Raw genomic sequence first — 23,215 nt, forward strand, 5'->3', positions numbered from 1 at the left:
CGCTTCCGGCACAGCGGAACTCCGGGTGCCGGTTGAGGTTGCTGGTGGACCTGCTCTGGTGGTCTTGGATGAGGCCCCATGAGCGCGGCGCCCCTGGTGGGCTACAGCAGCAGCGGCTCCGAGGATGAGTCCGAGGACGGGATGCGGACCAGGCCGGGGGATGGGAGCCACCGTCGGTGAGGAGTGAGGAAGTCTCTCCGGAGGGCGCGCGCATTCACCCTAGAGCCAGATGGGACCCGAATGTCTGGGGGTGGAGTGGGGAGGGAGGATGCGGGGCGGCTCTGGGAAGGAAAAGGGGACGCAGGAAGAAAGGAGGATCCAGAAGATATACCCCCCACCCCCGACCCCAGACAAAGCTCCAGAGTGGCCCCACCTGGCTAGGGCCAAGTTGGGAGGTCAGACCTGGGTTCGGGTCCAGCCTCGCGCTGGCCCACTCTATCGCCTGGCACACATCCCTGTACCATCCTAGGTCCGTTTCCTGATTTGAATACAATTGCGATAGTAATACTTGCTAAAGCGTAGGGAGAGCCTTTTCATTCATCCAGTAAATATTCACTGAGCACCCACTCCCTGCCAGGCTGGGGTCTGGTAATTCAGTGGTGAACAAAACCGTCGGCCTTACTTCCTGGGGCTTAGATTCTTAAATGCTAGGCCTTATCTTTGCTGAGTGCTTTACAAGCAGTAGCTCAGTTGATCCCACAATTGCTCTATCAGGTAGACATATACTTTCAGATGAGGCATTTGAGGCCCAGAAAGGGGACATGACTTGCCCAAGGTCATAGAGCTAGAAAGTGCTACTCCAGCTGCAGCCTGTCCAGCTTGGAAATGTGACCCCTGAACCACATTGTTGCATGCCCTGTTGTTTCCCATGGGGACCTTGTGCCCCAGAGTTGGAGACCCCCATGAGACAATACTGGAGAAACAATTTCGCTATCTAGAAGCTGCTTCCAGCACCAGGCTGGAAACACACACTCAGAGCCACCATATATAAGGGGTTACAACTTTTGTGGTATATACAAAGGTAGAGAATGCTAACAGGATAAATGTACTCATTTTTCTTTTTTTCTTTTGCAGTGGCCAGAGCCCCCTTCCCAGGCAGAGATTTCCAGTACCTGACAGTGTGCTGAACATGTTCCCGGGCACCGAGGAGGGGCCTGAAGATGACAGCACAAAACACGGGGGACGGGTGCGCACCTTCCCCCACGAGCGAGGCAACTGGGCCACCCACATCTATGTACCATGTGAGTGATGTGTGAAAGGCAAGTTGCCAAGACCCAAAGACCCGTAGGTGCCTCATGAAGGGCAGAATCTGGCCCCAACTAGAAGGAAGAAACCAGAAACCTCTAACACTGGTGGTGGGAAAGTCATTGACTTAGCAGAGAAAGAGCAGGTTTCAAGAACTGGGGATTTTTCTGTCGTCTTGGTTTTGAATTCGTAGCCTAAAATATGTATTAACTCTGGGTATAATATTCTCCCTGTTCATGAGGAGGTGACTAAAGGAGAATCTGGAGCAGGGTGTCAAGGTCATGCCAGGCACTTTATTTCTGAGAGGGCCCTGGGTACGCTGGGTGTGCAAGGTTCAAATCCCACCCTAGCTCTGATCAGCAGGTGGCAGACAAAAAATGCCCAGGCTTCAGAGTCAGACCTCACTCCGCTGCCCACTACTCTGGGTGCCCTTTATAAGATACTAGACTTCTCAGAGCTTCAGTTTCTTCAAATCTAAAATGGGGGTAGCACTGGCTAGGCCAGGTGGCTCACATCTATAGTCCCAGCACTTTGGGAAGCGGAGGCAGGCAGATCACTTGAGCCCAGGCGTTTGAGACCAGCCTCGGCAACAGGTAGAAACCCTGTTTCTACCAAAAATACAAAAAAATTAGCCAGGTGTGGTGGCACACGCCTATGGTTCCCACTACTTGAGAGGCTGAGGTAGGCGGATTGACTGACCCTGGGAGGTAGAGACTGTGGTGTGCCAAGATCGCTCCACTGCACTCCAGCCTGGGTGACAGAGTGAGACTCCATCTCAAATAAAATAAAATAAAAATCAATAAATAGATAAAATGGGGAGAGTAGTAATACCAGTCTTCTAGGACTTTCATGAAGATTAAATCAGATAATCTATGTTAAGTTCTTAGCAAAGTACACAGAGTAAGTTTAGGTCTTGAAACCTCCATTTCCCCATCTGCACAAGGAGTATGAGATGATTCTCTCTGCTGCCTATCCACCAGGGGATTTGGGCAAATTGAATAGGATGCTGGGTGTGAGAAGACTCTGGTGTTTTTTTGTTTGTTTGTCTGTTTTTTGAGACGGAATTTTGCTCTTGTCGCCCAGCTGGAGTGCAATGGCGCGATCTCGGCTCACTGCAACCTGCACCTCCCGGGTTCAAGCGATTCTCCTGCCTCAACCTCCCAAATAGCTGGGATTACAGGTGCCCACCACCACGCCTGGCTTATTTTTGTATTTTTAGTAGAGACAGTGTTTAACCATGTTGGCCAGGCTGGTCTCGAACTGCTGACCTTAGGTGATCCACCCGCTTCAGCCTCCCAAAGTGTTGGGATTACAGGCGTGAGCCACCACGCCCGGCTGAGAAGACTCTGTTAATCATGCAGCTGCAGTCACATATTTGGTAAAAAAACAAATAATATGTGAACATACAAGGGTGGTCATTGTGGTGTTCTTTGTGAAAAATTGGAATCATGCTAAATGTCTATCAATAGTAGACTGATTAGAGAAATGCTAATCTATTCTGATTAATAGATTACTATGGAGCTATAATAATGAACTTGACCTCTCTATACTGAGGGGAAAGATGTCCAACATGTAATGTTATATGTAGAAACTAGCTCCAGAACTGTTTAAATGGTATACTCTCTCTTTTTTTTAAACAAATAAGATATATAAATTAGTATATGCATATGGAAATAGGCACCAAAGTTTAACAGTCTTTATCTCTAGAGGAGTTGGTGTTGAAAGTGGGTATATGCCCCTAGGGGAGAGGTCAAGATGATCCCATACTTTAGGATGTAGGAGAAAATTGTTAGAACTTTTAAATGTATTTCTTTTTATCTCATCTTTTTAGATTTCTGTTTTTGAGAGTGCACATTTTATAACACAGTTTTACAGAGTAGCACACACTTGTAATTTATAAATATATTTTTATTAGCATATACGTACAAACTTGTTCTACTAATGGGCTGTGTGATCACAGTAGTTTAGAGACCATTGCTTTAGGTGACAGAATTTCAGGGGCTTCTGCTTTTTCCTTTGCATTTTTTTAAACTTTTTTTTGTCTTAATAGACTTAATTTATTTGTTCGTTTGAGACAGAGTCTTGCTCTGTCGCCCAGGCTGGAGTGCAGTGGCACAATCTTGGCTAACTGCTATCTCTGCCTTCCAGGTTCAAGCGATTCTCCTGCCTCAGCCTCCTGAGTAGCTGGGACTACAGGCACGCACCACCATGCCCAGCTAATTTTTTGTATTTTAGTGGAGATGGGGTTTCACCATGTTGCCCAGGCTGGTCTCAAACTCCTGAGTTCAGCCAATCTACCCACCTCAGCCTCCCAAAGTGCTAGGATTACAGGCATCAGCCATCGTGCCCAGCCTCAACCTTATTCTTTAAAGTAGTTTTAGATTCACAGCAAAATTGAGCAGAAGGTACAGAGATTTCCTCTATACCCCATGCCCCCACACAGGTGTAGTCTCTCTTTTTATCAATTACCCCCCACCAGATTGGTACATTTGTCACAATTGATGAACCTACATTGACACATCATAATCACCTAAAGTCCATAGTTTACATTAGGATTCACTCTTGGTGTTGTATGTTCTGTGAGTTTGGGCAATACTATAAAGACATGCGTCCACCATTATAGGACCATGCAAAGTAGTTCCACTGCCCTAAGAATCCTCTGTGCCCTGCCTATTCATCCTTCCCTCCTTTTAACTCGTGGCAGCCACTGCTCTGTTTACCGTGGCGGCAGTTTTGCCTTTTCCAGAATGTCATATGTTTAGAAGCATACAGTATGTAGCATTTTCAGATTGGCTTCGTTCACTTAGTAAGATGCATTTAAGGTTCCTCCATGTCTCGTCATGGCTTGATAGCTCACTTGTTTTTATTGCTGAATAATATTCCATTGTCTGGAAGTACCACAGTTTATTCATTCACTTACTGAAGGACATTTTGATTGCTTCCAAATTTTGGAAATTATGAATAAAGCAATCAAAACAGTGTGGTATTGATGAACAAATAGATGAATGGAACAGAATTGAGAACCCAGAAATAGACCCACATCATAATACAGATATCCATGTGTGGGTTTTTGTATAGACATAAGTTTTTTTTGTTTTGTTTTGTTTTGTTTGAGACGGAGTCTCACTCTGTCGCCCAGGCTGGAGTGCAGTGGCACGATCTCAGCTCACCACAACCTCCGCCTCCCAGGTTCAAGCAACTCCTCTGCCTCAGCCTCCCGAGCAGCTGGGACCACAGGCGCGCACCACCACGCCCGGCTAATTTTTGTATTTTTAGTAGAGATGCTGTTTCACCATATTGGCCAGGCTGGTCTCGAACTCCTGACCTCGTGATCCACCCACCTTGGCCTCCCAAAGTGCTGAGAGTACAGGCGTGAGCCACCACACCTGGCCTGGACATTAACTCCTTTGGGCAAAAACCAAGGAATGTAATTGCTGGATTTTATGATAAGAGTATGTTTAGTTTTGTAAGAAGCCACCAAACTGTCTTCAACAGTGGTTGTACCATTTTGCTTCCCATCAGCAAAGAATAAGAGTACCTGTTGCTCCACATCCTCACCAGCATTTGGTATTGACAGTGTTCTGGAGTTTAGCCATTCTAATAGGTGTGTAGTAATATGTCACTGTTGTCTGCTAATTTGCATCTCCCTGATGACATATGATCCAGATCATCTTTTCAATGCTTTTTGCCATCTGTGTATCTTCCTCAGTGAGGTGTCTGTTAAGGTCTTTTGCCCACTTTTTAATCATTTTTGTTTATTAATATTAGTCATTTTTGTTTATTAATAAATTTTAATCATTTTTGTTTATTTAATATTATGATGTGGGTCTAATATTGGGTCTTAAAATATTGAGTTTTAAGAGTTCTTTATATTTGAAATAATAGTCCTTTATCAGATACGTCTTTTGCAAATACATTTTTTTCCCAGCCAGTCGCTTGTCTTTTCATTCTCTTGACGTTTTCCTTCACAGAGCAGAAGTTTTTAAGTTTAATGAAGTCCAGCTTATCAATTATTTCTTTCATGGATCTTGCCTTTGGTGTCATATCTAAAAAGTTGTCACCAAACCCAAGATCATCTACATTTTTCTCCTATGTTATCTTTCAGGAATCTTACAGTTTTGCATTTTACATTTAGTTCTGTGTCCATTTTGAGTTAATTTTTGTGAAAGGTGGAAGGTCTGTGTCTAGATTGCTTTTCTTATATATGGATATCCAGTTATTCCAGCACCATTGGTTGAAAAGACTCTCCTTTTCACATTGTATTGCTTTTGCTCCTTTGCCAAAGATCGGTTGACTGTATTGATGTGGGTCTATTTCTGGGTTCTCAATTCTGTTCCATTCATCTATTTGTTCACCAATACCATTGGTGAACTGTTTTGATTGCTGTAACTTTACATAGTTAAGTCTCGAAGTTGGGTAGTTTCAGTCCTCCAACTTTGTTCTTCTCCTTCAGTAGTGTGTTGACTATTCTGGGTTTTTTGGGGGGTTTTTTTGGTTTTTTTTAGAGATAGGGTCTCACTATATTGCCCAAGCTGGTCTTGAATTCCTGAGCTCAAGCAATCCTCTGGCCTCAGCCTCCCAAAGTGCTTGGATTACAGGGATGAGCCACAGCACTTGGCCTGTTTTGGTTTTTTACCTCTCCATGTACACCTTAGAATCCGTTTGTCAGTATCACAAAATAACTTGCTGAGATTTTGACTGGGATTGTATTGAATCTGTAGATCAAATTGGGAGGAACTGACATCTTTACAATATTGAATCTTTCTGTCTATAAACATAGAATATCTTGTAGGGTCCAGCCCCACTGGGTCGGTGGGTTTTCTCCCCGTGTGCGGAGACGAGAGATTGTAGAAATAAAGACACAAGACAAAGAGATAAGAGAAAAGACAGCTGGGCCCGGGGGACCACTACCACCAAGACACAGAGACCGGTAGTGGCCTCGAATGCCAGGCTGCGCTGATATTTATTGGATACAAGACAAAGGGTCAGGGTAAGGAGTGTGAGCCATCTCCAATGATTGACAAGGTTACGTGAGTCACGCCACTTGGACGGGGGCCCTTGCCTGCCTGGCAGCTGAGGCAGAGAGAGAGAGGGAGAGAGAGAGGACAGCTTACGCCATTATTTCTGCATATCAGAGACTTTTAGTACTTTCACTAATTTTGCTACTGCTAGCTAAAAGGCAGAGCCAGGTGTACAGGTGTGAAGGCAGACTAGGAGCATGACCACTGAAGCACAGCATCACAGGGAGATGGTTAGGCCTCCGGATAACTGCGGGCGGGCCTAACTGATGTTAGGCCCTCCACAAGAGGTGGAGGAGCAGAGTCTTCTCTAAACTACCCTGGGGAAAGGGAGACTCCCTTTCCCGGTCTGCTAAGTAGCGGGTGTTTTCCCTTGGCACTGACGCTACTGCTAGACCACGGTCCGCTTGGCAACGGGCATCTTCCCAGACGCTGGCATTACTGCTAGACCAAGGAGCCCTCTGGTGGCCCTGTCCGGGCATGACAGAGGGCTCGCACTCTTGTCTTCTGGTCACTTCTCACTGTGTCCCCTCAGCTCCTATCTCTGTATGGCCTGGTTTTTCCTAGGTTATGATTATAGAGCGAGGATTATTATAATATTGGAATAAAGAGTAATTGCTACAAACTAATGATTAATGATATTCATATATAATCATGTCTATGATCTAGATCTAGTATAACTCTTGTTGTTTTATATATTTTATTATATTGGAACAACTCGTGCCCTCGGTCTCTTGCCTCGGCACCTGGATGGCTTGCCACCCACAACATCTCTCCACTTACTTAGTTCTTCTTTGATTTCTTTCATCAGAGTTTTATAGTTTTCCTCATATAGATCTTATACTTATTTTGTTAGATTTATACTTAAGTATTTCATTTTGCTGGTGGTGCTAAGGTAAACCCTGTATCTTTAATTTCAAATCCTACTTGTTCGTTACTGGTGTATAGGAAAGCAAATATACAGAAGTTGACTTTTGTATGTTAACTTTGTACACTGCAACCTTGCTATATCATTTATTACTTCCAGGAAATTTTTTTTGTTAGTTCTTTTGGATTTTCTCTGTAGACAATCATGTCATCTATGAAGAAAAACACTCTGGGTGTGGTGGCTCACACCTGTAATCCCAGCACTTTGGGAGGTCAAGGTGGACAGATTACCTGAGGTTGGGAGTTCAAGACCAGCCTGACCAACATGGAGAAACCCCATTTCTACTAAAAATACAAAATTAGCCAGCCGTGGTGGGACATGCCTGTAGTCCCAGCTACTTGGGAGGCTGAGGTAGGAGAATCACTTGAACCCAGGAGGCAATGGTTGCAGTGAGCCAAGATTGCACCATTGCACTCCAGCCTGGTCAACAAGAGCGAAACCTCGTTTCAAAAAAAAAAAAAAAAAAAACGGACACAGTGGCTCACACCTGTAATCCCAGCACTTTGGGAGGCCAAGGCGGGCAGATCACAAGGTCAGGAGTTCAAGACCAGCCTGGCCAACATGGCGAAACCCCATCTCTACTAAAAATACAAAAATTAGCTGGGCATGGTGGCGCATGCCTGTAATCCCAGCTACTCAGAAGGCTGAGGCAGGAGAATTGCTTGAACCCAGGAGGTGGAGGTTGCAGTGAGCGGAGAGTGCACCACTGCACTCCAGCCTGGGCAACAGAGCAAGACTCTGTCTTGGGGAAAAAAAAAAGAAAAACAGGCTTATTTCTTCTTTGCCAATCTGTATACCTTTTATTTCCTTTTCTTGTCTTATTGCATTAGCTAGGACTTCCAGTATGAGTTGAAAAGCAATAGTGAGAGGAGGCATCATTACCTTGTTCCTGATCTTAATGGGAAAGCTTTGGAGTTTCCTATCAGTTAGCTATAGGTATTTTTAGACATTCTCTATCAAGTTAACAAAGTTCCCCTCTATTCCTAGTTTTCTGAGAGTTTTTATCTTGAATGGGCATTGGATTTTGTCAAATACTTTTTCTGTATTTATTGATAGGATCATTTGATTTTTCTCCTTTAGCCTATTGATTGGATGGATTACATTAATTGATTTTTGAATGTTGAGCCTGCTTTGAATACCTGGGATAAATCCCATTTAGTTGTGGAGCATTATTCTCTTTATATGTTGTTGTATTCAATTTGCTAATATTTTCTTGAAAATCTTGCATCTCTGTCCATGAGAGATATGGGTCTGTAGTTTTCTCGTAATGTCTTTTTCTGGTATTGGTATGAGGATAATGCTGGCCTCGTGGAATAAGTCAGGAAGTATTCTCTCTGCTTTTGTCTTCTGAAAGATTACAGATAATTGGTTTAATTTTTTCCTTAAATGTTTGGTGGGATTCTCTAGTGAACCGAACCCATCTGGGCCTGGTGCCTTCTGTTTTGGAAGGTAATTTTTGTTTGTTTGTTTGTTTGTTTGTTTGTTTTTCGGAGACAGAGTCTCACTCTGTTGCCCAGGATGGAGTGCACTGGCATGATCTCGGCTCACTGCAACCTCTGCCTCCCAGGTTCAAGCTATTCTCCTGCCTCAGCCTCATGAGTAGCTGGGATTACAGGCACCTACCACCACGCCTGGCTAATTTTTGTATTTTTAGTAAAGACACAGTTTCGCCATGTTGGCCAGGCTGTTCTCAAACTCCTGACCTCCGGTGAACCACCCGCCTTGGCCTCCCAAAGTGCTGGGATGACAGGTGTGAGCCACAGAGCCCAGCCGGAAGGTAATTATTTATTTATTCAGGCTGGGTGCAGTGGCTCACGCCTGTCATCCAGCACTTTGGGAGGCCAACACGGGCAGATTGCCTGAGTTTGAGACCAGCCTGGGCAACATGGTGAAACCCTGTCTTTACTAAAAAAATACAAAAAAATTAGCCATGCTTGGTGGCGGGTGCCTGTTAATCCCAGCTACTCGGGAGACTGAGGCAGGAGAATCGCTTGAACCTGGGAGGTGGAGGTTGCAGTGAACCGAGATTGCACCACCGTACTCCATCCTGGGCAAAAGAGTGAGACTCTGTCTCAAAAAAATAATAATAATAATTCAATTTGTTTAATAGATTTAGGCATATTTAGATTATTTCTTCTTTTGTGAGTTTTAGCAGATCGGGTCTTTCAAGGAATTGTTCCAGTTCATCTAGGTTATCAAATTTGTGGACATAAAGTTATTCATAGTATTCTTTGATTATCCTTTTATTATCCATGGGATCTGTAATGATGTCCCATCTTTCATTCCTGATTTTAGTAATTTGTGTGCCCTCTCTATTTTTCTTAGCCTGGCTAGAAACTTGTTGATTTACTGATCTTTTCAAACAACCAGCTTTTGGTTTTATTGATTTTCTTTATTGATTTCTTGTCTTCAATTTTATTGATTTCTGCTCTAATTTTAATTATTTCTTTACTTCTGCTTACTTTGGATTAAATTTGCTGTTGTTTTTCTACTTTCCTAAGATGAAACTCAGATGATTGACTTTAGATCTTTTTCTTTTTCTTTTTCTTTTTTTTTTGTGAGGGAGCCTCGATCTGTCACCCAAGCTGGAGTACAGTGGCGCAATCTCAGCTCACTGCAACTTCCGCCTCCCAGGTTCAAGTGGTTCTCCTGTCTCAGCCTCCCAAGTAGCTAGGACTATAGGCACGCACCACCGTGCCCAGTTATTTTTGTATTTTTAGTAGAGACGGGGTGTCACCATATTGGTCAGGCTGGTCTCGAACTCCTGACCTCCAGTGATCCACCTGCCTCAGCCTCCCAAAGTGCTGGAATTACAGGCATGAGCCACCATACCCGGCCTAGATCTTCTTTTCTAATATATGCATTTGATGCTATAAATATTCTTCTAAGCACCTTTTGCTGCATTCCACAAGTTTTGATAAGTTATGTTTTCATTTTTATTTTGTTCAAAATATTTATAAAGTTTTCTGGAGATTTCTTCTTTGATCCGTGTGTTATTTAGAAGTGTGTTGTTTAATCTCCAAGTATTTGGGGATTTTCCAGCTACATTTCTGTTATAGACTTTTAGTCTAATTTCATTGTGGCCTGAGATCAGACATTGTATGGTTTCTAGTCTTTTATATTTAAGGGGTTCTGATGCTTACTATTTTTCTTCAGATTGTATTTTTGCCCTTTAGTATGTCTTGTAATTTTTCCTCGATAGCTGGACATGAAGTACTATGTAAAAGGAACTGTGGTAAACAGGCCTGTATGAATGTGGTGGTGAGGTGGTGGGGGACAAGAATCCTTCTGTAGTCCTATGATTGGGTGTCAATCTTTTGGTGAGCCGGTTCTTCTGGACTGGGAACTTCCCACACGCTTCTCAGAATTTTCCCCCTCCTAGGTGGGACAGGATGGCCAGAAGGTGCTGCAGTTTGGTATTTCACTTCCCCCAGGTCAGTTAAGAGTCTGATAAAACACTTTCAGGTTAGGCTGTAATTCAGTAAGTTTCTCCTGAGGGTAGACCTTGTTAAGAAAAACTGGAGGCTGGGCGCAGTGGCTCACGCCTGTAATCCCAGCACTTTGGGAGGCCGAGGCGGGCGGATCACGAGGTCAGGAGATCGAGACCATCCTGGCTAACACGGTGAAACCCCGTCTCTACTAAAAATACAAAAAAAAATATTATCCAGGCGTGATGGCGGGCGCCCGTAGTCCCAGCTACTCGGGAGGCTGAGGCAGGAGAATGGCGTGAACCCGGGAAACGGAGCTTGCAGTGAGCCGAGATTGCACCACTGCACTCCAGCCTGGGCGACAGAGCAAGACTCCTTCTCAAAAAAAAAATAATAATAATAAATAAATAAATAAATAAATAAATAAATGAAAATAAAATTATATTAGAAGACATAGACATAGGCTGCTGTCCAAGTAATTTTCTCCCCAAACCCAGAGTAATAAGGACCTCCCTCTGCCTTCTGGGCTTCTTCATTCAGCCATGGCACCTTGGCTGAGAGAACGGCCCGCCCTCTTTACTCCTCCCCTCCAGATGAAGCCAAGGAGGAGTTCCTGGATCTGCTTGATGTGTTGCTGCCCCATGCCCAGACATATGTCCCCCGGCTGGTAAGGATGGAGGCGTTCCACCTCAGCCTGTCCCAGAGTGTGGTTCTGCGCCACCACTGGATCCTCCCCTTCGTGCAGGCTCTGAAAGCCCGTATGACCTCCTTCCACAGGTGAGTGCTTCTTCCCTCTGCCTCTCCGCTCCCTCCCCTCCATGGCTTCTCCTCCTCTCCTGAGCTACTGCGGGCATTACCCCAGCAGGCAGGCAGACCTAAAGATAGAACACGGCCCCTCTCCTGGGGCTGCCTGCTCTACTTCTCATCCTCCGTGACCTTGGGCATGCCGTGGAAGCTCTTGACACCCCTGATGCCGTATCTGCTCTGTAGGAAAAGCCAGCTGTTTTTCTGTAAGCTCTTGCTCAGTACTTCCAGCACTTCTGTGACCAGATGTGTCGAGTTTTTTTCCACACCAACAAATTATCCAACTCTCCAGACACCCACTGGGTGTCCTATAATCGAACTTAATTCTGACACTAATAACCCAGGGTTAGTGCAGACTTCATAGGTTAAGGACTCAGTCCCACAAGACTGTGCTCCATGTCAGACACCATCTGCAGTGTTGAGCTCTCAGGTTACCCACAACATCTGTCTGATTTCACTACAAATCAGAGGTTCTGTGGACCCTCTCCTCAGGTTTGATCATTTGCTAGAATGGCTCACAGAATTCAGGCAAACAGTCCACTTACTAGGTCGCCAGTTTATTACAAAGGATATGTTAAAGGATACACATGAACAGCCAGATGAAGAGATAGGTAGGGTGAGGTCTGGAAGGGTCCCGAGCATGGGAGCTTCTGACCCTGTGGAGTTGGGAGTGAGCCACCCTCCCAGCACATGGGTGCGTTCTTATTCACCAAGGGAAGCTCCTCAAACCCTGTAGTTCCAAATTTTTACGGAGGCTTCATCACATAGGCATGATGGATTATTAACTCAGTCTCTAGCTTCCCTCCCATACCAGGAGGGTAGGGGGTGGGGTTGAAAGTTCCCAGCTTCTAATCATGCCTTGCTCTTTCTGTGATCAGCCCCCATCCAGGACCTCATTGCCTCATTGGAACCAAAGATGCCCCTGTCACCCAGGAAATTCCAAAGGATTTAGGAGCTCTGTGTCAGGAGCCAGGATCACAGACCAGATAATAGAACAAAAGATGCTCCTAGCACCCCTGCTGCTTAGGAAATGACACAGGTTTTAGGATCTCTGTGTCAGGAACTGGAGGCTGAGACCAACACATATGTTATCATTTCACAGTGATAGGTCAAACAGGTCATGGTAATGGTGGGAGCTACCTCACTGGGGGCCTATGGGGGTGAAAGGAGATCATGGGTGCCCTCAGCACACCACTTGGGTGAAGGGTTAGTACCAGACCCCACTTCTGGTTTTAAGTCTGCCAGCCTGGGGCTTTTTTTTTCCCCTTACCTATTGGATTATTTCATAACTCTTTTCCTACCAGAAATGCATCTCCTGCTAGACTGGTCCAGATCAAAACCCTGCTCTTTCACTGAGGCTCTCCCGGTTGGCATATCCTGCAGAATCCCCCCGTCCAGAGATCAGTCGGTCCTGTGGTTGTTTCACAGGTGACCCCTCTGTCCAGAGATCAGTCGGTCCTGTGGTTGTTTCACAGGTGACCCCTCCGTCCAGAGATCAGTTGGTCCTGTGGTTCTTTACCCCTGGTGGTCATTTCACTCACCCTCATATGCAGTCATTCCTGTGTCCATCTTCCTTCCTGGAGCCCACGTTCCTCCAGGCCAGGACTGTGGCTTCTCTCTGAATTGCCCCACAGCTTTTTTCCAAGTGCTCTGCTCACAGTAGACATCAAATAGATGCTTGTTGAGTCATGGAGCGGGAATGAGGGAGCCCAGAGAATAGCTTTCTGGATCCTCTACTGTTGATACTAGAAGGAGCCTAAGAAGCCACCCAGCTGATGGTTTTCTGACCCTGCCTTTATTACCAGAGCCTTTTTTCAAATGAGGTGTTGCACAAAAGCCTGATGTGTGGCTGTGTAACACAGAAATAAACAGTCTTCTAGCCAAAGCCCCGTTCCCACAGTTCAGGGGGCCATAGGCCCAGGAATTCCATAGGATGTCACTGCCCAACTAGGAAACTGCTCAGTTAGCTGAACCCCTTCTGAGGGCCAGAGGAGGACAGGATTTGTCCCAATCCAGACACTTGGCCAGGGAATAAGGAATGAAACTCATCTCTCAACCTAGTCCAGCCCTCCCCCTCTTTGGATTGTCATTATCAAGTTGATTGATTGTATATTATCAGGACTCTCTTAACCACAGGTGCCAGAAGCCCAACCCAAAGTGGCTTAAACCAAAGAGAAATTTATAGGCTGGTATAACTAAAAGATTCAGAGGTAGCACTGGCTCATGCATGAGTGGACTGGGGTGACAAGATATCAGATGGCACCTGACTGTCACCACCACAGGCAGACTGTTCACCATCTCAGCTCTGTCCCCTTCCTTTGTCACAATGACGAAGCCACCGCATCTCCCGGCTAATGGTGTACCAGCCTGGAAAGACAGCCTCCCTCTCTGATTGGCTTCAGCACAAGTCACAGGAATGACTGCCTGGTCTGACCCGTCTCCTGTGTGCTTTCTTTGGGAGTAAAGAGTTAACAGGCCCTTCCCCCTTCCACAGAGAGTGCTTCCCTTATCCTGCGGAAGCTCTGCCCCTGGATAAAGGAGGAGAGCGGCTATGTTAGTGCTGATGACTGGCACACTGCACTTGTGCTAGGAAGACAGCATGAACTGCACCCCTCCAGGGAAGTCACGGCCTGGGCTCCCTTGCATACAGTGGTTCCTTAACTGGGCACGAGTCCCTTGCTGGGACTTAGGAAAACTCTGCCTAAAGTCCATTGCAAGAAATACTGATCCCTGTGGGATGTATATGTGGCTGGTTCCCTTGCTCACTGAGAGACTAGAAAACAGCACCTGGACCCCTGGGCTGGTTCCCTCTGAGGAAAGGATCTGTGTCATGAGTGAAGCCCGGGCAGGTGTGGTCTGTTCAACTTTGATCATCTGGTTGAGCCTAAGGTGACCAAGAGTGGGCGGTGCACCCCTGATTCTGTTGCTGTGACTGAGGAAATGCTAAGCTCTGTTTGGCCAGGCCTGGGCAGCCTGCCTCTGGAGTAGGGGTGGAGAGCCATCCTGCAACACGAGGTTACCAGGAGAAGGAGTTTTGGTTGGGCACAGACATCCAGTGTCCACTCCAGGATGTTTGGGAGACACCTTGAGAACTCTTCCTAAAAGCTGCACTTAACCAAGCTCCTGGTGGTTCTGTGATCCCTTACGTTTTCTCCAGAGGCAGAGAGTTGGCTGACTGACTTTTGCCCTTGGGCAGATTGTGAGGCTCTACCCAGCATGCTGGTATATTATGTTCCCTCAGATGGGGGTGAGACCCTTGGCCTGGGGCTGTAAAATGATCTGTTTCTGTGAGGAGACTTTCCATGGTGAGATTGCTAGTGTCTCAGAGAATAAAGGACAGAACCAGTCCAAGTCAAAGCACTTACCTAGCTGAGCCTGACTCTTCCCGTGTTATTGATCTGAGGGGTGGGTGGGTGGGGGCATCTGTCTCGACTTCACACCAACAGACCTATTCCCCTCACGAAAGCGTCATAGGTGACAACAAGGACTCTGGAAACAGGCAGACTGACTGTTCCAATCCTGGCTCACCAAATTCAGCTTCACCATGCCTCTGTTTCTTTGTCTGTAAAATGGGCATAATTGTAGGCCTGCTCACAGAGTTGTGTGAGGATTCGAGAAACAGAGTGTGCAAAGGCTTGAGCTCAGCCCTGACACACGAAGAAATGTTGTCGTGATTGCTTAGATGAAATCGGAGTCATCTATTTTAAAAACTGCAAGAAATGAATCAGCTGTTAAGTGGTCCATTATCACCTACTTGATCAATAAGGCTTCCTCAGTTCCCATCAGTGAAGTTGAGATAGTCTCAAATTGTTTATCGAAATGAACTGCTATTAACAAAGTAAAATTTTTACTAGCACCTGGATGATGTTGTGTGTTACTCGGGCTGGGTGATTTTAAGGTCTTGTCCAGCTCTAATGTTTAAGGTTCAGTATACCACCTGCATAATGGGGTGATAATATGAAGTGCAAAATGAGTTAACTATATTTTCAAAGTGCTGTTTTTTTTTAACATAAGCTATTTTTTCTGCTTTTTTTCTTACGATTTTTCCTGAAATATGGTCTTCTAAATTTCAGATTCTTCTTTACTGCCAACCAGGTAAAGATTTACACCAATCAAGAGAAAACCAGGTGGGTCCTCCCAACCCCCAATCACCATCAGAGGAAGATTCTTTGGTGCAAAAATTGAGTGCTTTGTTTCTGGACTTGTTTGTCCCATTTTTTGTTTGCTTTTAACCAACTCTATGACTATAAAGGCAGCTATCCCCAAATCTGAACCTTTCTTTAAGAAAAATAACTGGGAGATCCCAGGCACAGTAGCACATGCCTGTAATTCCAGCACTTTGGGAGGCTGAAGCAGGTGGATAGCTTGAGCTCAGGAGTTCCAGACCAGCCTGGGCAACATGGCCAAACCCTGTCTCTGTGAAAAATACAAAAATTAGCTGAGCATGGTAGTGTGTGCCTGTAGTTCCAGCTACTTGGGAGGCTGAGATGGGAGGATCGCTTGAGCCCTGGAGGTCGAGGCTGCAGTGAGCCAAGATTGCACCACTGCACTCCAGCCTGGGCAACAGAGTGAGACCCTGTCTCAAAAAAATAAAAGGCCAGGTGCAGTGGCTCACGCTTGTAATCCCAGCACTTTGAGAGGCCAAGGTGGGCAGATCACCTGAGGTCAGGAGTTCAAGACCAGCCTGCCTGACATGGCGAAACCCCGTCTCTACTAAAAATACAAAAAATTAGCTGGGTGTGGTGGCAGGCGCCTGTAATCCCAGCTACTCGAGAGGCTGAGGCAGGAGAATCGCTTGAACCCTAGAGGTGGAGGTTGCAGTGAGCCAAGATCACGCCACTGCACTCTATCCTGGGTGACAAGAGTGAAACTCTGTCTCAAAAATAAATAAATAAATAAATAAATAATGACTGGAGGAGCATGTAGGGGGGTGGTGCCCAGAGATTGAGAGAAGCATCTTGGTTTAGTGAAAACCTGTGAAAGTCAGAAAACCTGTTTCTGCCCAGCTCCATCCCAGTTGTGGTGTTTAGTCCGTGTCTTCATCTCTGTGACCTTTCATTTTCACACTGGCACACGCCTCCCAACATCCACTGTTGGGCAGTTGTAAGGCTCAAATGAGCCCCAAGGCCTTTGAAAAGTTAAAAGTATTAAAGTGTTAGATGAACATAAGAAGAAATGATTATCCTGCCTTCAAAGCGAGCCTCCCTGTCTGATGCACTCACTGGGCCACCTTCTCTGAGCACTTCTGAAAGGGGCCTCATTTATTCGTTCATTTATTCCATGCTGCACAAGTTTGTTAAGCACCCACTTGTGCCAGGCATTTGCTGTACACTAAGGATTCATCAGTGAAGAGGTAGACACAGCCCCTGCTCTTTTCAATCTCATATTCAGAGGGGAGACAGATAATAAACAAGTAATGAGAGTGTTTGTTAATAACTGTGGTGTGATATGATGGTCAGGAGTGGGTAGTCCAGGAGGGTACCAGGGAAGTGGCCAGGGAGATGGCATTTGATGGTGACCTGAGAATGAGAAGCCAGCCTTGGGAAGAGCTGTTGCAAGAGCTTCAAGCAGAGGACATAGCAAACTAAGTGACTCCGAGGCAGGGAAGATTTCAGCATGTTTGAGGAGGCCAGTGAGGCAGACCCCAGAAAGCACGAGGGAGAATGATAGGAGATGAGATGGGTAGGGTTAGCCCATCCAGGGGCTGCAAGCTCAAGTAAGGAGTTTGAATTTTCAGTATAATGGAAGCCATTGGAGGGATTTCAACAGAGGAGAGGCATGACCTGATCTATATCTGGGGATGTCAGTCTGGCTAGTGGTGTGTCTGTGGCCATGGAGTCTGGGGGCAAGATAGAAGGGAGCAAAAGTGGATGCAGGGAAACCAGAGAGGAGCCAGGTGTCATTGTCCAGGTGAGGGACCATTGGTGGCCTAGATTAGGGTGATGGCCATGGAAGACCAAGAGGTGGACGCATTGGAGATACACTAGAGGCAGAAGCAACCAAATTACCAATGGGTTGGATTTATGTGAAGCAAGGGGAAGACGAACATTGATTCCTGGGTTTGAGGCTAGAACAACTGGCCCCGTTTTCTGTGATAAGAGACACTGGTGGGATGAAAAGCAAAAGTTCTGCTTTGTACCTGTTTGTTTGTACCTGCTAGGTTTTGCTGTCTATTGGACCCCTAGGTGGAAATGTCACATATACAACTGGGTGTTCAGGAGAGGGACCAGCTGGAGATAGAAATGTGGGCAGTGTTGGCCTGTGTGGGAAGTGGGGCTGGGTGAGATCAGCCTCCTGGAGAGTGCAGATGGAGAAGATCCAGTGATCTTCACCACGGGGAGGCTGGAGAGGAGAGAGGGTGGCAGAGGACACTGAACCGGGAGACAGGAGGCAGGATTAAACCAGGACTGCGTGGCAGGTGATGTCTTGGGAGCCAAGAGAGAAAAGGGTTTCAAGGAGGGAAGAGTCCACTGTGTGAGATACTGCTGGGTGCGTACAAGGCGGACAGCGAAGTGTCCCTTGGATTTGGTAATGTGGAGGTTGTTGGCAACTTTGACAAGAGGACTCCCAGCAAAGTGGGTTGAAGATGGGAGGTGAGAAAGAGATAGTGATGGTGGACAAATCGTCTTTTTGAGAAGTTTCACTGAGAATGGGATGGGGACGTGCTGAAACCGTGGGTTCAGGGGAGAGTTTTTAAAGATGAGAGAGCATGCCTGAGTGCTTGTGGGAGGCGTGGCAGATGCCTGGGAGCAAAGTCCTCGAGAAGAGGCCTCCTTGAGGACAGGAGTCGTTTGCAATTGGAATGATGATGGAGAATGGGGGTGCAGAAGCTTCTGGGTTTGTGACTTGGCAGTGGTGGGTGAAGGCGTTCCTGGAAGGGTTATTAGATCCAGAGAAGGGAGGAGAGCTGTGTGGGTGAGAACTGGGAAAGGAAGATTTACAGACAGAGAATCTGAGGACTGAGAGAGTTGGCTCATGGAGCAGGAAAGCGAGTGTACCAGGGAGACGGTGAGACCCACGGCCCAGGCCTCTTGGCCTTCTGCCTGGCTCCTGCTCGGCTGCGCAGATGGCTGTGTTCTCAGAGGCTACATCTCATGCCTGCGTTGTCTTCCTCTCCCCAGGACCTTTATTGGGCTTGAGGTCACTTCAGGGCATGCCCAGTTCCTGGACCTGGTTTCAGAGGTGGACAGAGTCATGGAGGAATTCAACCTCACCACTTTCTACCAGGTAATGAATGGGGCTGCTGCTTCTCCATTGACCCATTTCTAACGAGAATAAAACTGTCTTTAAAGAAGCCCTCGTAAGAGGCAAACCGAAGACCCTTCAGAACCTCCCGTGTCAGTGCTCCGAATGCCAGCCTTCTGAGGATGCACACCTCGGGAGGTGAGGGCTTTGAGGTGTAGTCAGATGCAGCCCACCCAAAGTCCAACATTTCTTAGAAATCTTGCTTTATATCCTAAATACGCCCAAGATTTGTACCTTCTGCTCCATAATGTTCCCATGTTGTTTTCACATTTTTTAAGTAGATGTCCCTAATAATTTTTGGTCAGATTGACCCTCAGAGAAGAGTTGTAGCTTCACACACCTTCCTGCACCTTGCCCAGGCCCTCCAAGGGCACTTGGACTCTAAGTCGACTATCAGGGCTTTGAAGGGCCATTCATTTTATTTGATATATGTTTTTAAACCGTGCTGAGGGAGATAAGTATGAATTTGAATGGAGACAATTATTGTTGCTTCAAAACTTGAGACTTTGGGGATTTTGTTCATGTCATCTGAAAAGTATGGTGTATACTGGAATGTCCTAGATCAGAATAGAGGGTGGATTTTCTTTCACGTCACAGATGTAATGACCCTCTATGATACTTCAGGGAAAGCCTCTGTGAATACGACTGTCTTAGCTCAGGCTGTCATAACAAAATACCATGGACTGGGTGGCCTAAATAACAGAAATTTATTTTTGCACAGTTCTGGAGGCTAGAAGTCCAAGATCAAGGTGACAGCATGGTTGATGTCTTTTTTTTTTTTTTTTTTTTTTTTGGAGACAGAGTCTTACTCTGTCGCCCATGCTGGAGTGCAGTGGTGCAATCTCAGCTCCCTGCAACCTCCGCCTCCCAGGTTCAAGCAATTCTGCCTCAGTCTCCCAAGTGGCTGGGACCACATGTGTACAACACCACGCCCAGCTAATTTTTGTATTTTTAGTAGAGACGGGGTTTCACCATGTTGGCCAGGCTGGTCTCAAACTCCTGACCTCAGGTGATCTGCCTGCCTTGGCCTCTCAAAGTGCTAGGATTACAGGTGTGAGCCACTGCACCCGGCCAAGCGTGGTTGGTTTCTGGTGAGGGTTCTTCCTGGCTTATAGATGGCCACCTTCACATGGCGGGGCAGGGGTTGGGGGCTACAGAGAGAGAGCAGTGCCCAAGCTCTCTGTGATTAAAGGGCACTAATCATGAGGGTCCTGCCCTCGTGGCCTCATCTAACCCTAATTACCCCTCAAAGGCCCCATCTTTACATACTATCACATTGGGGGTTAGGGCTACATGAATTTGGGGGAGGTGACACGATTCAGTCCATAGCAAGGACCAGTCCTGTGCTGTTTTGTCTGTCTGTGGAGGGTGCTTGGGATCAACACTGAGTATCTTGTCTCCCACTGGGCAGGCCAGGGATCCAGCAGGGATGTCACGACAGCTCTGTCACAGACCTGCTGTGATGGCAGGGCCTGCCAAGGCGTCCGGGTGACTGCCTGCCTCTCGTTTCCCTCCCCAGGATCCTTCTTTCCACCTCAGCCTGGCCTGGTGTTTGGGTGATGCACGTCTCCAGCTGGAGGGGCAGTGCCTGCAGGAACTACAGGTAAATTTCCAGGGCGGGAGCACAGAGGGCGCTGAACTCCAGAAATGACAGGACAGATGCTGGAGAGGGGGAGGATGAGGCACCCAAACCTGAATCCCTGGGAAACAAATGACATGGCAGGAGACCCCAACCCCTTCCCTTGTGACTCAAGGTGTGGCCCCTGGACCAGCAGCTTCAGTGTCACCTGAAGCTTATTAACAATACAGATCTTTGCCCCCACCCCCACCAAGACCTAAGAAATCAGAATTACATTTTAACAAGATCTCTGGGGATTTGTGTGCACATTACAGTTCTAGGGAGCACTGCCCTAGAACACTGATCTGCGAGGAGGCTGCAGGCTTTCCCTGAAGTCCTAGCCACTTGCCCAGAGGTCAGAGGCTTGGGCCTGGCACTGAAAATGGGTGAAATGTACCAGGGGTAAGGAACATCCAGCCCCCAGAGTCTATCAAATTTTGATAAGTAGCTGAAAGATTCCACTTTCCCGTCTGCGCCCTTGGAGGAGAACCAGCAAGTTACATGAAGTGGTAAGCGGCGGCTGATACTCCAGCCCTGGATGGGGAGACAGTAGGGAGCGTGGCCATGCGGGAAGATTGGCCTAGATTTGCCAGCACTTCTGCTTCATAAGAGAAGCCAGAAACCTAGATTTTTACATGTAATCTGTCAGTTTTCAAATGTCAGCAACTAATTTGGATGTTTAAAAAACATTTTGCAAGCCAAACCAAACATGTGCAGGCTGGATGCAGCTGTGGTCCCTCGTTAAGGAGCCACCTTGCTCTTGGCCTGATGTTGCTGGCGGTGGCAAAGAGCTCTAGTTTGGGCTCCGGCAGACCTGGGTCCCAGGCCTGGTTTTATTGGTTTCTGTGATCCAGGGCTCTGAGCATCTGTGTCCTCATCTGTAAAGTTGAGATGATAGGACCAACCTCAGAGATTACAGAAGTGATCAGACAAGATCACCAATGCAGAGCCTGGAGCCTGCAGCCTCAGCCTCGCCCAGCCTCTGAATTTGGGTGAGCTGGTTTTGTTTGCAGTGCCCTGTGGGTCCCAGATGCCCCTTAATGTGACTGTCCTCCCCTGGCTGCTGTTTTAAGGCAATCGTGGATGGGTTTGAAGATGCTGAGGTGCTGCTGCGCGTGCACACTGAGCAAGTCCGCTGCAAGTCTGGGAACAAGTTCTTCTCGATGCCTTTGAAGTGAGCACCAGAGGCCTTCCTCCTCCAGGGCCCTCTGCAGACCAGGCTGAGATGGAGGAACCTGCTAAAATCGATGGAGATGCTTCTAGCCTCCCAGTAGGAGGCCCCAGCCATGCCTTCAACCTGGCAGGAGGTGTAGCCACTCCTCATCCTCCCTGAGTGCTGATATTCTCTCTCTCTTTCTCTTCCTCTTCTTTCTCTCTCTTCTCCTCTCTTTCTCTCCTCTCTTCCTCTCCTCTCTTCCTCTCCTCTCCTCTCTCTTCCCCTCCTGTCTCTCCTCCCCTCCTCTCTCTCTTCCTCTCCTCTCTCTTCCTCTCCTCTCTCTCTTCCTCTCCTCTCTCTACCCCTCCTGTCTCTCCTCCCCTCCTCTCTTCCTCTCCTCTCTCTTCCTCTCCTCTCTTCCCTTCCTGTCTCTCTTCCCCTCCTCTCTCTCTTCCTGTCCTCTGTCTCTTCCCCTCCTCTATCTCTTCCTCTCCTCTCTCTCTTCCTCTCCTCTCTCTCTCTTCCTTTCTTCTCTCTCTCCTGTCTCGGCTGTTGTGGGTTGCAGGTTGGGCGCTGCTGTTGTGGTCCTTCCCAGAAACTGCCAGTAGAGGGCAGCCTGGGCATCCTAATGCTTACTCTGGTTGTTACACAAAGAAAATATTGGGGTCACTGGCGAGCCCACCCACACTCACCAGAATCTCCACCGTAGTCCCCCTAACAAACAGCCCTTCACTTCCTCTCCCACTTCAGCAATTTGTATTTTGATGCCATTGGCCTCAGATCAGAGTGTTTTAAATCATCACGCCCTGGCTTATCCCTGGTCAAGCCAGGACACGGGGTGCTTCAGTGGGTCTGTCACCCTCTCTCCTTGAAGCATGTTGCTTTTATTTATTTACTTTTACTCTCACCCTGCTCCTGTACCAGCAGGGGCCACTTCAAAGCCAAGGTACAGGGTGATAACTTGTGGTCCAGCATCAGTTTTCTCCACTTCTTTCTCCCACTCACCCCCAGCAAGGTGCCTGGGGAGACTTGAGCAGATGTTTCATTTTGGCCTGGCCAGTGGCTGAAAGCCAGGCCTCCAATGCACTGTGACCTCTGGCTTCCCCAGCAGCTTTCCCAGAGAGGCAGAGGGGCCTTCCACAGCCCGGGTTCTCCTGCTGCCTCCTGCCTGCTGCAGCTGCAGGCATTCTGAGGGGCAACGTGGAGGAAGGGCCAGGGATGCATGGGATTTTAATTTTTTCATCACACCTTCCCCGTGGCAAAGAAACAGTCAGTCCTCTTCAGGTGTCTTCTGGATTTCTGGTGATGGACAGAGAAATCTTTTTACAGTTTTAAATTATGTTCAACAAATAAAAATTGCATTTTTTATTTTGGATCCTTTTTGGACTACTTGTATTTAACCCAGTGAAAAGATGACTGTCACCTTCCCCTACCCTGTCCAGCTGTGTCTCACAGTTTGGGAGGATTCTTGGAAGTCTCTGCTGTGACTTCCAAGATGGCCTTGAGAGGCATTAATGATGCTTCAGTAAAATAAGGGTAGGGAGGGGTCACCCAGCCTGCCAGGTGTACACACAGAGTTCTCACATAGCACATCTAGCCTGGAGCTAGGTGGCAGGGGTCACCACCCTCATCCCTCACCCACATAGGCAGACATTGAAGCCTTATACTGCTGTGACACTGAGCACTTCCCAGAACCTTCTCGTGTCTTCCTCCCAGTATCCCCTGAAAGGTAAACAGGGTGGGAATGTCTAGTCCTCTGTTATAAGAACAGGT

At 47.1% G+C, this 23,215-nt stretch overlaps 1 protein-coding gene across 2 annotated transcripts; it reads left to right on the forward strand.

The window, feature by feature from the left end:
* The first annotated feature begins 6 nt into the window (after positions 1-6).
* On the forward strand, positions 7-22,817 carry USB1 (U6 snRNA biogenesis phosphodiesterase 1). 2 transcript variants are annotated; one of them, XM_063598028.1, is made up of 7 exons: positions 7-183; positions 1,075-1,241; positions 11,213-11,396; positions 15,497-15,550; positions 18,545-18,650; positions 20,188-20,271; positions 21,360-22,817. In XM_063598028.1, exons 1-7 carry the CDS (start codon positions 125-127, stop codon positions 21,462-21,464), a joined length of 759 nt encoding a protein of 252 aa, XP_063454098.1. In that variant the 5' UTR covers positions 7-124; the 3' UTR covers positions 21,465-22,817. The 2 variants fall into 2 exon arrangements, with proteins under 2 accessions (XP_063454098.1, XP_003823762.4); XM_003823714.5 differs by having other exon boundaries at positions 37-176.
* Positions 22,818-23,215: the final 398 nt, after the last annotated feature.

The sequence above is a fragment of the Pan paniscus genome, chromosome 18, assembly GCF_029289425.2.
Source record: "Pan paniscus chromosome 18, NHGRI_mPanPan1-v2.0_pri, whole genome shotgun sequence".
Taxonomy (NCBI): Eukaryota; Metazoa; Chordata; class Mammalia; order Primates; family Hominidae; genus Pan; species Pan paniscus.

Excerpts from the sequence above, each read along its gene's own strand:
- USB1 (XM_003823714.5), top strand. The coding sequence starts at position 79 with ATGAGCGCGGCGCCCCTGGTGGGCTACAGCAGCAGCGGCTCCGAGGAT. Across the intron at positions 177-1,074 it reads GGGGATGGGAGCCACCGTCG|TGGCCAGAGCCCCCTTCCCA; the intron begins GTGAGGAGTGAG and ends TTTCTTTTGCAG. Across the intron at positions 20,272-21,359 it reads AGTGCCTGCAGGAACTACAG|GCAATCGTGGATGGGTTTGA; the intron begins GTAAATTTCCAG and ends TGCTGTTTTAAG.